The sequence below is a fragment of the Rattus rattus genome, chromosome 2 (genome assembly GCF_011064425.1).
Source record: "Rattus rattus isolate New Zealand chromosome 2, Rrattus_CSIRO_v1, whole genome shotgun sequence".
In the NCBI taxonomy this organism is placed as follows: Eukaryota; Metazoa; Chordata; class Mammalia; order Rodentia; family Muridae; genus Rattus; species Rattus rattus.
In genome coordinates, this window is record NC_046155.1 from 154,557,154 (window position 1) to 154,569,942 (window position 12,789).

General features: G+C 52.6%; 1 protein-coding gene across 4 annotated transcripts; it reads left to right on the forward strand.

Moving 5' to 3' along the window:
* Positions 1-1,541: 1,541 nt before the first annotated feature.
* On the forward strand, positions 1,542-11,497 carry Prmt1 (protein arginine methyltransferase 1). Of its 4 annotated transcripts, none has more exons than XM_032893694.1 (11): positions 1,761-1,862; positions 4,025-4,078; positions 4,563-4,664; positions 6,003-6,158; positions 6,253-6,316; positions 8,177-8,319; positions 8,762-8,849; positions 8,941-9,056; positions 10,083-10,233; positions 10,722-10,843; positions 11,272-11,497. In XM_032893694.1, the coding sequence occupies exons 1-11, from the start codon at positions 1,827-1,829 to the stop codon at positions 11,353-11,355; spliced, it is 1,116 nt and encodes a 371-aa protein (XP_032749585.1). In that variant the 5' UTR covers positions 1,761-1,826; the 3' UTR covers positions 11,356-11,497. The 4 variants fall into 4 exon arrangements, with proteins under 4 accessions (XP_032749588.1, XP_032749585.1, XP_032749589.1 ...); XM_032893698.1 differs by having other exon boundaries at positions 1,799-1,862; positions 4,025-4,378; XM_032893697.1 differs by lacking the exon at positions 4,025-4,078 and having other exon boundaries at positions 1,542-1,862.
* Positions 11,498-12,789: the final 1,292 nt, after the last annotated feature.

Sequence of the window (12,789 nt, forward strand, 5' to 3'; positions counted from 1 at the left end):
GGAAAGGCCCTGGGGCTATTGAGATAGGGGACAAAGTAGGACTGGAGTCAATCAAATCTGAGAGAGGCACAGGTAGGCGGGATCTTTGACTTCAGGGCCAGCCTTGTCTACAGAGTTCCAAGACAGCTTAGGCTACACAGAGAAACCCTGTCTCAAAAAGGCTAAAGAGATGGCTCAGCGATTAAGAGCTCTGACTGTTCTTTCAGAGGTCCTGAGTTCAATTCCCAGCAACCACATGTTGGCTCACAGTCATCTGTAAAGGGAATTGATGCTTTTGGTGTGTCTGAAAACAGTGTACTCACATAAAATAAATCATATTGAACTGGGAGTGGGAAGCATGCCTTTTGGGAGGGCAGAAGAGGATCTATGAGTAAGAGGACATCCAAGGGATACACTGAAAAACATTGTCTAGGAAAGGGGGGAGGCATATTGGCTGGGCAAGATTTCCATAGGCCTTAAATCTCAGCACTTGGGAGACAAAAGCAGTCTGATCTCCACAGCGAGTTCCAGGCCTAAGGCACAGTGAGAATCTGTCAAACAAAAGATATTACCAGATCTTAAATATTGGTCTGCGCAGATGGTTCAGAGGGTAAAGGGGCTTGCTGCTAAGCCTGACAACTTCCGTTCAATTCCCTACACTCACATCGTGGAAAGAAAGGACTCCTATAAGTTGCTTTGTGACCTTCATACGTTCAAGGCACACGCGAATGCACATTCACACAAAACAAAATAAGTGTTAGGCGTTGGAAGGAAAACAGGTCAGATATGCACGCATACCTTATGTGAAGGCTCGGATTAGAGGAGTTCACACGGGAGTTTAAAGTAACTTATGTTTGGATCATGAACTGGTGGGACAGAAGGTAAAAGGAGGGTGCACGAACACAGCAACTGACATCCATCCTCAGGCAAGGAGTAACTTTCGACAGATCCAGGGAAATATCCTGGAGGAGGCGGCGTCCAAATTGCCGGTGATTGACGTGTAGGAGCTGGTTAGACAAAGGACGATGGGTGTTTCCCGGACAGGACCTGGAGGCCACGAGGAGACCACAGGTCTTCAGAACTTGGCGCGTCCAGCACAGGGGTAGGGGTTATCGCAATACGGCTCACAACCAGCAATAGCTGGTTTCGGAACCTCAGACTAGAATGCGCCACCATGAACCTCTCAGGAACTCGGGGTTTCCCTTTAACTTAAGGCGCCCACGCGCCCCAGTTGCTCTAGAAAACCTCCAGGGAGAGGGGGGAATCCACAGAAGGTTGATGACTGACATTCCTGAGAGCCAATTGCTGCTGCCCAAAGTGCTGCCTGCCTCCTTATGGGCCAATGGCCCCTCTTCTTCTAAGCCGGTCGCTTTAACAGGGTGGAGTAAGAGTCGCGAACGTCACCTTTGACTCAGCCAATAGCAACGAGGGAGGAGCGGATTATCTTAGTGATAGACAGCTCAGTTTCTAGACGTCCGCTTAGCGCGGAGCCCGCCGGGAAGCTCCAAGGCGGAGCTAGCCGGAAAGGGGCGGGACGATCTGGTGGATATTACCCAATCGCCACACGTGCTGGGCGAGACAGACAGACAGTTGTTCCCTTCCTAGCGGACAGGAGGGGGCGGGCCTTTAAACGCTAGGAGGGGGTGGGCACTTTATATTTGATAGATGTGTCTGTCATCCAATTGAAATGTGAAGCTGTCAGATGGACGGCGTTACAGACCAATGAGAACTTATGGCGGGGTATCGAGGGCTGGACTGTGGACCCTCTGGTAAAAGGCGGTCCCCGGTCGAGCGGGGGGGAGAAAAGAGAGAGGGGGGGTCTCGGAGGCCGTAGGACTCGGGTGAAGATGGCGGCAGCCGAGGCCGCGAACTGCATCATGGAGGTGAGTAGCTGGGCTCTTTAGGCCCAGGGATGGCACGAGACGGGTGGCCCACGGCCTGAACTGTGGGAACGGGGCCTTTTGATGTACCTGGTCTCACGTTGGTCCGCATCGGGGGATGTGTTCGATCGTGACGAGAGCGATCACGGCTTTCGGTGCTTTGGGTCCCGCACCCGAGCCAAGGGTTGTCGCACGTGGTCGCGGGCCGGGGGGCGCTTCCAGCCGGGCCGCACGTGGTCTCGCAGTGTAGCGTGGGGAGGGGGGTGTGCCGCTCGAGGGGCCCCGCGGGCTCCACGTGCGGGACAAAGGCCCCGCCCCCAGCCCGATGACCTGGGATGCACTCAAGGGGTCCAGGGGTTGCCACCCGCTATCCCAGGCTGGGCTGTGGACGTCCATGCAGCCCAGGATTCGTGCACCCGCGTGGGGCCTGAGAACATCACCCCCCGGCCTCCCTTTCCTCAACTCTGTTACCCTTGTGCAGAAGGGGGGGATGGGCATAGCCCCGTGACCTCTCTTTAAGGAGATGGTGGGGAATCTCAACCGAGGAGATCCGGATCCGTCGCCGGGCACCCCCTCGTGGTCATTCTGGGCGTGTGAGAGGGGCGTCCTTTTTTCATGGGGCGTGGCCCAAAACCCACTCCCTCGTGGGAGGGACCTCGGGTGGATGATCAGAGGTCAGTGGTGGGGGATAAAGGAGTTCGGATAGCCACGGGCCTTAACCCCCACTGAGCTTTTTTTTACCACCTTGAATGTGGCAAGGGACCCCTTTTTGAGCATTTCCACCTTTGCCTAATTTTCCGCCCAAAACGGAATGAAATTCTAGCTCCTGCCTTGCTTACCTGCTTAGAGTTGAGTGCTCCATCTTAAGCTGTATTCCCTAGTCTACTTTTTACTTAATTTAATTCAAAAATGGGTCTGGGGGTTGGGGATTTAGCTCAGTAGTAGAGCGCTCGCCTAGCAAGCGCAAGGCCTTGGGTTCAGTCCTCAGCTCTGGAAAAAAGAAAAATGGATCTGGCCTTGAACTTGCCATCTTCCTTCATCTTATGTACCATCTTTGTACCCTGGGGACGCCTTCACCTTTAGGCTTGTAAGGCAGGGCCTAGACAGAGGTTTCAAGCACTCTTCAGTCAATTGTCAACTTGATCTGTATCGATCTGTACTATTGAAAAAGAGAGGCCCAAGTGGGAAAATCCCCTGACAGGCTGCAGGGAACTGAGAGCTTAGTTAGCTCGTAGCTTCTCTGGAAGCCTTGGATGGCAGTCATTGATGGGATTTAATCTGATGGAGCCCATACCTCTTCAAAGGAGAGGAAGGTCAGTTGCTGGGACATCTGCCATGAATAGGGATCAGTTAGCCTCCAGGGTCACTACAATGACCCTGGGACTTGTGGACAGAGAAGAGAGAAGGCTGTTTGAGTGTGGGGACCCAGGTGAGGTATGAAAGGGGCTGGTCCCAGTTTTCCAGGGCACTTTTTTTTTTTTTTTTTTTTTTCTTTCTTTTTTTTTTTTTTCGGAGCTGGGGACCGAGCCCAGGGCCTTGCGCTTGCTAGGCAAGTGCTCTACCACTGAGCTAAATCCCCAACCCCCCAGGGCACGTTTAATACCTCATCGGAAAGTCAGGTAAAACGAGGTTGTGCGTGCGTGTGTTCCTCACCCTGGTGGAGTTGGAGGTGCCTGCTGTTATGGTGGTCTGCTACATCTCTCTAATGGCACCCTCATAGGACAGGAAACAGCACCCATTCCTTTTCAACCCCTCCCTCCAGTTTATTCATGGCACTTCTGCCTGGCATGTGTGTCAGGAAATGTCACCTAATCTATGGGCGGGTGATTAGGTAGTGAAGGGGAGCAACAGCTGGTAGTGCCCATGTGCACTGGCAAGTATCGGGTCTTGTGGCCTAGATGGGGTAGGTGTATGTGGCCAGTCACCTGACCACAGAAGGACAACATGGGGCAGGCCACCATCTCTTCAGCCAACAGCTGGGACAGGAGACCTTCCCTTCCCTCCTCCTTCCTATCCTTTTCTGCCCAACCACAGCCTCATTGCTTGTCCCTGCTTACACACCCACTCGCTTGCCTGGGAAAAGCCAGCCTACAAACCACTCACTGCCCCAAAGGCCTTCCCCAGCCGCCCCGTAGCTAATCCTTTTCCCTGTTACTCTCTCCTAGAATTTTGTAGCCACCTTGGCTAATGGGATGAGCCTCCAGCCGCCTCTTGAAGAAGTAAATATCCTTTTGTGAGACCCCCACCCAACCCACTTCCACAATAAGCTTACTTGCTATACATCTGGCTCCCCAAGAGGTCTAACCATCCTCTTGCTTCAAACCAGTTTCCTCCGCTGTGCCCCCTAAACACTTAGGACCTGGCCCCAGCTGGCTCCCCCAGAACCATGGCTGCTTCCTTAACTCCATCTCCAGCCCTCCTCCCCTGCCCTTCCATGTGTCTGCCCTGGCTCCGCCCTCTCTCCCTCCCTCCCCAGCTGTGGGCTGAGCTAGAGACGGGGCATAGAGCCTGGAGAGATGGTAGGCGAGGCCGCTGCTCCCTGGATGGTGCTCTGGGTGGGTCCTGGAAGTGGAAACGTTACCTGGGGAAGAAAGATACTGGAGGGGGCTGGAGGGTTTTCCTGGTATGATGAGGGGCTTTTTGCAGGTTGAGGAGACTCTGGGGAACCCACCTTTGACCCTTGTGCCACTTCCCCTCTTCCAGGTTTCCTGTGGCCAAGCAGAAAGTAGTGAGAAGCCCAATGCTGAGGACATGACATCCAAAGACTACTACTTTGACTCCTATGCCCACTTTGGCATCCACGAGGTGAGTAGAGACTGTTCCTAAAGCCAGCACGCACTGAAGGGGTGCAAGACTGGACAGGGGGTCAATGTCTCAGCATGTGCACTGCTCCCTTTCTGCCCCTGGCCCCCTGTTTGGGAGACTGAAGTCTCAACAGCTCTCAGAGGCCAGTGGGAGTGCTGTGTGCCACAGACCTAAGGATGAGCTCAGGCCTTGCCGGTCTCTGGTGCCCTCTAGTGACTGGCGGTGGGACTGCATCCACTGCTCATGCTACACTACAACCCTTTTGATAAAGGAGACTGGCTCCATGCAACTGAAATGACATTCTAAGGAATCCTTGTGTTTTCCATGGGGATTTAAAAAAAAAAAAAAAGGCTGGGACTGTGGCAAAATGGCAGAGCAGTTGCCTAGCATGTGCTGGATCATGGCCTCCATCCCCAACATCATAAACGAGGGGAAAAATTGGAAAATATACATAAAACAAAATTGAGTTTTTGGGGGCCTAAGGACATACCTCAGTTATTAAAATGCTTGCCATGCAAGCCTGGGTTGTAGAGTTCAAAACCCACTTAAAAAGCCATAGTGGACTGGCAAGACGGCTCAGTGGGTAAAGGTACTTGCCACACAAGCAGAACGTAGTGCTTGCCTTGCAAGAGCTCCCTCAAGGGGTTGGGGATTTAGCTCAGTGGTAGAGCGCTTGCCTAGGAAGCGCAAGGCCCTGGGTTCGATCCCCAGCTCCGAAAAGAAGAACCAAAAAAAAAAAAAAAAACCAAGAGCTCCCTCAAACTCGGAGTAGATGGGGAAAGTGTCCTCTGACCTCCATGTTCCTGCATGCACTATAACTCTCAGAATGCCAAGCATGGTAGTATGTGCTTACATAAGCTCAGCTCTGAGGAGGCAGAGGCAGGGCTCACCAGCCTAACCTAGTTGTCCAGCTACCCAGGTCTCAGACACCATGTCAGAAAACAAGATGGCTGGAACTTGAGAGGTGATGCCAAGGGTTGACCAACCCCTCGCTTGCATTTGCTACACAACCTACTTGCTACCGGCTATCTGCTCCCTCTTTAATTTGTGTGAGCCTGCCATAAACTTAACGCTTCTTTTGCCTAAGTTTCCCAAGCAGCGTAAGATGCTGGGCCAATACCATGATGCCTCTTGGTGATCTAAGGGCCGGCCTTGTTCCCAGGATCTTCCTGTTTCTGCCCGCTGATTCGTCCCTGGCTCTTGAAAGGGTGGCACTGATAAAACCTGGCCAGTTTGGATGTTCACTGCAGAAGAAGCTCGCTCATCATCAGTGTGGCGGTGACATCCAGGCCTTGCGTGTCCCCTCACTCTGGTCCTCTGTCTCTGTTATCTGCCTAGGAGATGCTAAAGGATGAGGTGCGAACCCTCACGTACCGCAACTCCATGTTTCACAATCGGCATCTCTTCAAAGACAAGGTGGTGCTGGATGTGGGCTCGGGCACTGGCATCCTCTGCATGTTCGCTGCCAAGGCAGGGGCCCGCAAGGTCATTGGGGTAAGTCTCAAGGCAGTGGGTGGGCTTGTTAGGGGCGGAGACAGTGGAAAGGCGTGGACTGCACTCAGCCTCTCCTTCCTCCCTCCTGCCGTAGATCGAGTGCTCCAGTATCTCTGATTATGCTGTGAAGATTGTCAAAGCCAACAAGTTAGACCACGGTGAGTGGGGCAGGGGGCCTGTGGAGGAACAGCCAGCTTCTGGAAGGCCTCAGTGCAGAGTTAAGAGACCCCAGTTGACAACTGGTGGCTCCTTCATGTCTGGGAATGCTGAGAGTCTGGATATCGGGGTGTTGGGCCTCATGCTTTAGGGTTTTGCATGGTGACTGTGCTCAGGATTGGAACATCCCCATCCCTCAGTTATCACATCCAGGGCCTGTCAAGATTTCTTCCCAGCGGGGTTGGGGATTTAGCTCAGTGGTAGGCGCTTGCCCTAGCAAACACAAGGCCCTGGTTCGGTCCCCATCTCGAAAAAAAAAAAGAAAAAAAAAAAAAAGATTTCTCCCCAGCAGCCCCCACTCTGATCATGCTGGACATTGCCTCCCTGAGAACCCCACAACTGCTGCCTGTGTGTCTGCAGTTCACACCTGCAGTTCCAGGACACGCCTTGTCCTGTGCTCACGTGTACACATTGGAGGCCTCTAGTCTGCCTGAGATGCCATTTCACACCACACAGTTTTCCATGCAGTTAAACTTTCTTTTTCCTCCTCAAGAGGAGGCCTCACTGTGTAGCCCTGGCTGATCTGGACCCCACTATGTAACCAGGGTGGCCTTGAACTCTTGAAATCTGCCTGTCTCTACCTTACAAGTGCTGGGACTAAAGGTGTGTGGCCCCACCTTTAGTGGGGCTGTACTCAGCATTATAAAAGGTGGAATAGGTCTAAACTGTGAAGGCCTGGTGGTGGTGTGTCCTGGCCTCCCATCCCTTGGAGGTTGAGGGCCAGGACAAGCTACAGAAAGGGAAAAAATGCGGGAGTTTGTTGAGAGTGGATGAGTACTGGTTGCCATAGTCCATTCAAGAGCAGAGGCAGGCATGGGTAGGTGTGTCCTGCCACCCGGGTGATGGTGCTTTCCTTAGACGAGGCTTCCATACTGAGCCCACAAGTGATTGCAGAGGCGCTAATCTGCAACAGAAGTAGATTCCTGCGAGGCGTCATGTATGTGAGAGATAAGCAGCAGCAGGCTGTGCCTTTGTTTCTCTCCTCAGCCTTGGTGTTAGGCCTGGAGCCCTAGCCCTTGCCTGGCAGGGGCCCTCCCACTGACCCTGTCTACCAGCCTTCTTTGTGTTTTGAGACAGGGTTTCGTTTTGTTTTTCTTTTAGATTTATTTTTTGTGTGAGTATGCTATATCTGTCTCCAGAAATACCAGAAGAAGGCATCAGATCCCATTACACATGGTTGTGAGCCAGCATGTGGTTGCTGGGAATTGAACTCAAGACCTCTGGAAGAGCAGTCAGTGCTCTTAACTGCTCTCTCTAACACCAACACAGGGTTTCTTACTTTAGGCCAAGTAGGCTTTGAGCTCCAGTCCTTGAGTGACAGCCTCCTAATTAGCTGGGTGACAGGCCAGTGCCACCAGGCCTCAGGGTGGAATTCAGATTATCCAGCTTGGCGGCAAGCACCCCAAGCTGGCCCTCATTTTACACATGTGACCACACAATTACTTACTGTTTGATACCTACTGAATAGAGAAATATATTTCGTCGGGCATTGCTAGGGGTGGAAACGCAGACCCGGAGAATGTTAAACTTGGGCTTGCAGCAGAGCCACTCTTAGACCAGTGGAGCCGCTGCTGTGCCTTTGTCTTGGGCTGGCCCTGATTTCTAACCTTTCATTCCTAGCACTGGGGAGGCAGAGGCAGGCAGATCTCTGGGTTTTGGCCAGCCTGGTCTACATAGCAAGTGCCAGGACAGCCAGGGCTACATAGTGAGACAGAGAGGTCTATGACCAGAGGTCTGTGTGGGTGTCTGGAGCCATCTGGGCCAGCCTTCACCCTGACTGGCATGTCGTTCTGTGGATGCAGTGGTGACCATCATCAAGGGCAAGGTGGAGGAGGTGGAGCTGCCTGTGGAGAAGGTGGACATCATCATCAGCGAGTGGATGGGTTATTGCCTCTTCTATGAGTCCATGCTCAACACTGTGCTGCACGCTCGTGACAAGTGGCTGGTGAGGCATATGTGTTGGGGTTGTAGTGGGAACCCCAGACTAAGAAGTTAGAGCAGCAAGTAGGGTGCCACCAGGTGTTGTGGTGGATAAGACCTTCCCAGGGAGAGGGGACCAAAGGAATGGCCGAGGAGCTGACTTCAAGAAGACCAGAGCAGGGTCCTTATACCAGGGGAGTGTGTGCTGTGTAGCAGCCAAGGGCGGGGGTGGGTTTCAGGAGGACACTGTACAAAATGAGGGTGTCTTTCCTAATGTGGTATTTCCAGGCTCCTAGGAATTGTGGGACAGCCTGGGCTCTGGGTTCCTTGTGGCTGTTGAGTAGGGACCAGACTCAAGGATGAGGGTGAGGCCTAGATGGCTAAGGGGTCTCTGTGGAAAGTATTGGTGGGCTGGACAGTTGGGTCTGTTCAGTTAGGCTCTTGATCTTACACAACTCCTCCCTCAGGCACCTGATGGCCTCATCTTCCCAGACCGAGCCACCCTGTATGTGACAGCCATTGAGGACCGACAGTATAAAGACTACAAGATCCACTGTGAGCTGGGGCTGGAGTGGGTAGTGAGGGTAGGATGGGTGGTGGGGACAGGACCTGGGTTCCAAGCTCACCTGACCCTGTCTGTTCCCAGGGTGGGAGAATGTATATGGCTTTGATATGTCCTGCATTAAAGACGTGGCCATCAAGGAGCCCCTGGTAGACGTGGTGGACCCAAAGCAGCTGGTCACCAACGCCTGCCTCATAAAGGTAACTCAATAGCAATAGGGGTTCCAGGTCCCTGACCTGTCCATTAGAGGCGTGGAGAAACCAGTTGGGCCCACACATCAGAGTTTTGAGGATCACGCCTGGTGCTGAATTCCAGGATAGGAAAATGAAGCAGGCAGGCAGAGTGCACGGGAGCAGGGGGGCTGGGTGGGGGCACCTGGGGGCTGGAGAGTCATTGTGGTTCTCCTTCAGTTTGTTGCCTCTCTGTGGTCCGAGGATCAAGAATTGGGACTGGAGGGGTTGGGGATTTAGCTCAGTGGTACAGCGCTTGCCTAGGAAGCGCAAGGCCCTGGGTTCGGTCCCCAGCTCTGGAAAAAAAAAAAAAAAAAAAAGAACCAAGAATTGGGACTGGAGAGATGGGTGACTTGGTGGTTAAAAGTACTCGATGCTCTTTGAGGGGTGTGTAACTCCCAATTCCAGGCATCCAATACCCTTTGTCTAACCTTAGTGGGTATCTTCATGGATATGACTTCATAAACTCAGACAGGCACGTACACGTCCATACATAATTATGTATTTGATGTGGACAGGTGTTTTATATGCATGTATGTATCAGCACCGAGTGTTGCCTGTTGCCTATGGAGATTAGGTCAATAGAAACTGATGGTGGAGACAATTATAAAGCTGCTGTGATTTGAACCCAGAACCTCTGGAAGAATAGCCAGTGAGCTATCTCTCCAGCACCATAAATAAATCTTTAGGGGAAAGAAAATGGTAGTTAGAAGCATTGGTTGTTCTTCCAGAGGTCCTGAGTTCAGTTCCCAGCAACCACATGGTGGCTCACAACCATCTGCAATGGGATCCGATGTCCTCTTCTGGTGTGTCTGAAGACAGCTAGTCTTTTTTAGAAAGAAAATGTTTTGAGGGCCAGGATACATGAGACCCTGTTTCAGAAAATGGGACTTGGAGTTGGGGGGTTATGTTTTGCTGTGATGGGAAGGGCCTAACAAGCAGCAGTCCTCATGTGCAAGATGGGCTCTGAACACTGACTGGGCTTACATTTGGCAGGAGGTGGACATCTACACAGTCAAGGTGGAGGACCTGACCTTCACCTCCCCCTTTTGTCTGCAAGTGAAGAGGAATGACTATGTGCATGCACTAGTGGCCTACTTCAACATCGAGTTCACCCGATGCCACAAGAGGACCGGCTTCTCTACCAGTGAGGGCCATGTGGGGCTGGGTTGGGGCAGGAGCATCTGTGTAAGGAGGAGAGGAGCACAAGCCCTTGGGGCTTATGACCGTCACAGAGCTGCTTGGCAACAGGGCAGAAAGTTGAAGAAAATTAATGATAACCCTTTCAAAAAAGGAGAGTTGAAATGGAGCCACAGAGAGCCTAGAGTCACTGGGTGAGGGGTGGGGCATGGCTTAGTGTCTCATGGTATTCTCATGAGGGGTGCCTATGGTATTCTGATTCAGGGTTCCTGCCCTGTTCCTGGTAAGAACAAGGGTGAGTGCGGGACACTAAGCTGTCCCAGACTGGCTCTGATGTCGGTCATCGTGTGGCTGAGTCTGACCTAGTGTTCTGAACACAGGCAGATGCAGGGACAGGAGCCCTTAAAGCCTTGCTGCTGGTGACCTTGGGACACTAGCAGGTTTGGCATGGTAACACCCAGGCAAAACCTGGAACTGACTATGCCCACCTTCCAGGTCCTGAGTCTCCGTACACACATTGGAAGCAGACTGTGTTCTACATGGAGGACTACCTAACAGTGAAGACCGGCGAGGAGATTTTTGGCACTATTGGAATGAGGCCCAACGCCAAAAACAATGTGAGGCTTGAGGGAGCGTAAACATGGTATTGGGTAGAGTTGAACAGTGCCAGCTTAGGTACTATGGTAGGTAGGTACCTTAGGAAGCCCCTGTGTGGCTGCTGGGTTCAGTACCCTTCCTGTGGGCACTGAAATCACCTGACTCCCTGTACACGTTAAAGTAGCAAGTGGCAGAGCTCAGTGTGATGCTAGGACAGCCTTGATCCATGGGTGGAGGGGTTTCAGGATGCTTGCCAGGGGGACTGGAAACAGTGGTGGGCTCCAGCACTGCTGGTCCTGGGGAACATAGTGGGGTGACTGTAGCCTGTAGTGCAGTCATTAAGTCAGGGTGTGGGGTATGCAGTGTGCTAGCAGAAGGGGCCAGCACATTTACCTGACCCTTGGCCTGATGGCACACCTGAGCCCTGTCTCCCACCTTTTCCCTTCAGCGTGACTTGGACTTTACCATCGACCTGGACTTCAAGGGTCAGCTGTGTGAGCTCTCTTGTTCCACCGACTACCGGATGCGCTGAGGAGGTGCCAGGCTGGCCCTCCTGCAAAAGGGGGCTCAGGGGCTGGGCTTGGGGGACGGGAGGGTACATCGTGGCTGTGTTTTTCATAACTTATGTTTTTATATGGTTGCGTTTATGCCAATAAATCCTCAGCTGACCGTGCCACTTCTTGCCCTGGGGGCTGGGGTAGTTCAGCAGCCTGTCACTCCCTGAGGACTGTCCATTGTAGGTCTAGGGGTGTGTCCCTCAAGCTAGGCGAGGACCCCACCATGTCTCTGTATTCCCTGACCTTCCTGAGGTTCTTCCCTGGAGCCAAGGTTGAGGACAGTCCTCAGTGGGGCCAGCCATATCTGTCCTTTGACCCCAGACCTTCCATGTCCTGTGCTGTTTCTGTTATCTGGGGGTTTAAGACAGGGTTTCTTTGTGCAGCCTTGGTTATCCTGGAACTTGCCTTATGGTCCAGGCTCAGCTCCAACAGAGGTCCTCCTGCCTCTGCCCCCGAGTGCTGTGGCTGAAGGCCTGCACCGTGGTCCTGTGTCATTTGTATTTGGGTGTTTTTGCTTTTTCAAGAGGGTTTCTCTAGCCCTTGCTGTCCTGGAACTTGCTTTCTGGTCTAGGCTGGCCTCAAACAAAGGTCCACCTGCCCTTGCCCCCCAAGTGACAGGATTAAAGGCATATAATCTGCACAGCTAAATATTTTCAAGGCTTTGAGTGCTTTGTCTGCACGTATGCCTGCACATCAGATCCCATTATCAAGCCAGTCATGGTTGTTGAGACTTGAACTCAGAACTTGCAGAAAGTTATCCTGTGCTGTTTCTAAGTAAGCTAGTTCCAGTCCAGTGATCCGGTCCCTCCACTCTCCTGTCTTCTGGAATAAGGGTGAGACCATTATCTTGATCCACCAGTGTTTGTGGAAGCTGGGTCACCCTGGCCTGGAGACAGGTGGGAATTTGGATCCTATGTTGCATGGCCAATCGGCCAATCAGGGGTGGGTAACCCTAAAGCCAGAAAGCTCACTGAGCAGACCTGAACGCCTTGGACAAGACACTTGTTTGATCTGGCTTCCCACCCTGTTCCTGATGCATTGACTCCTCAGCCACACTAGCTAGCTTCCTGGGTCCTGCTAGAGCTTCCGGGTCTGACTCTGCCACCTCCTAATCCTAAGGAAGCCTGAGCCCTAGGACCTTCACAGATCCCTACCTGCAGTGAAGAGACCTGGATACTGCCCTTCTTTCTGGGTGACAATGGGCTGTCCTGGGGTGGACCCAAAAGAACACCAGATCCATCGTGGACAGAATATGAAATCCCACAGTGGAATAAAGCAGACTGTTGTGTTTGTGTGTATCTATGCCCATCCTGCACCGTCCCTCTGTCTAGCTGGGATCTCCCCAGTGGCACCAGTTTCATGAGCCTCTTTGTAAGCCTGCTGTGGATGGTTCTGACCTGTCAGCCTGA

Bases quoted from the DNA above. Each gene is read 5' to 3' on its own strand.
- Prmt1 (XM_032893694.1), top strand. From the start codon at position 1,827: ATGGCGGCAGCCGAGGCCGCGAACTGCATCATGGAG. The intron at 4,079-4,562 runs GTAAATATCCTT...CCCCTCTTCCAG, and splicing joins TCCAGCCGCCTCTTGAAGAA to GTTTCCTGTGGCCAAGCAGA. The intron at 4,665-6,002 runs GTGAGTAGAGAC...TTATCTGCCTAG, and splicing joins CCCACTTTGGCATCCACGAG to GAGATGCTAAAGGATGAGGT.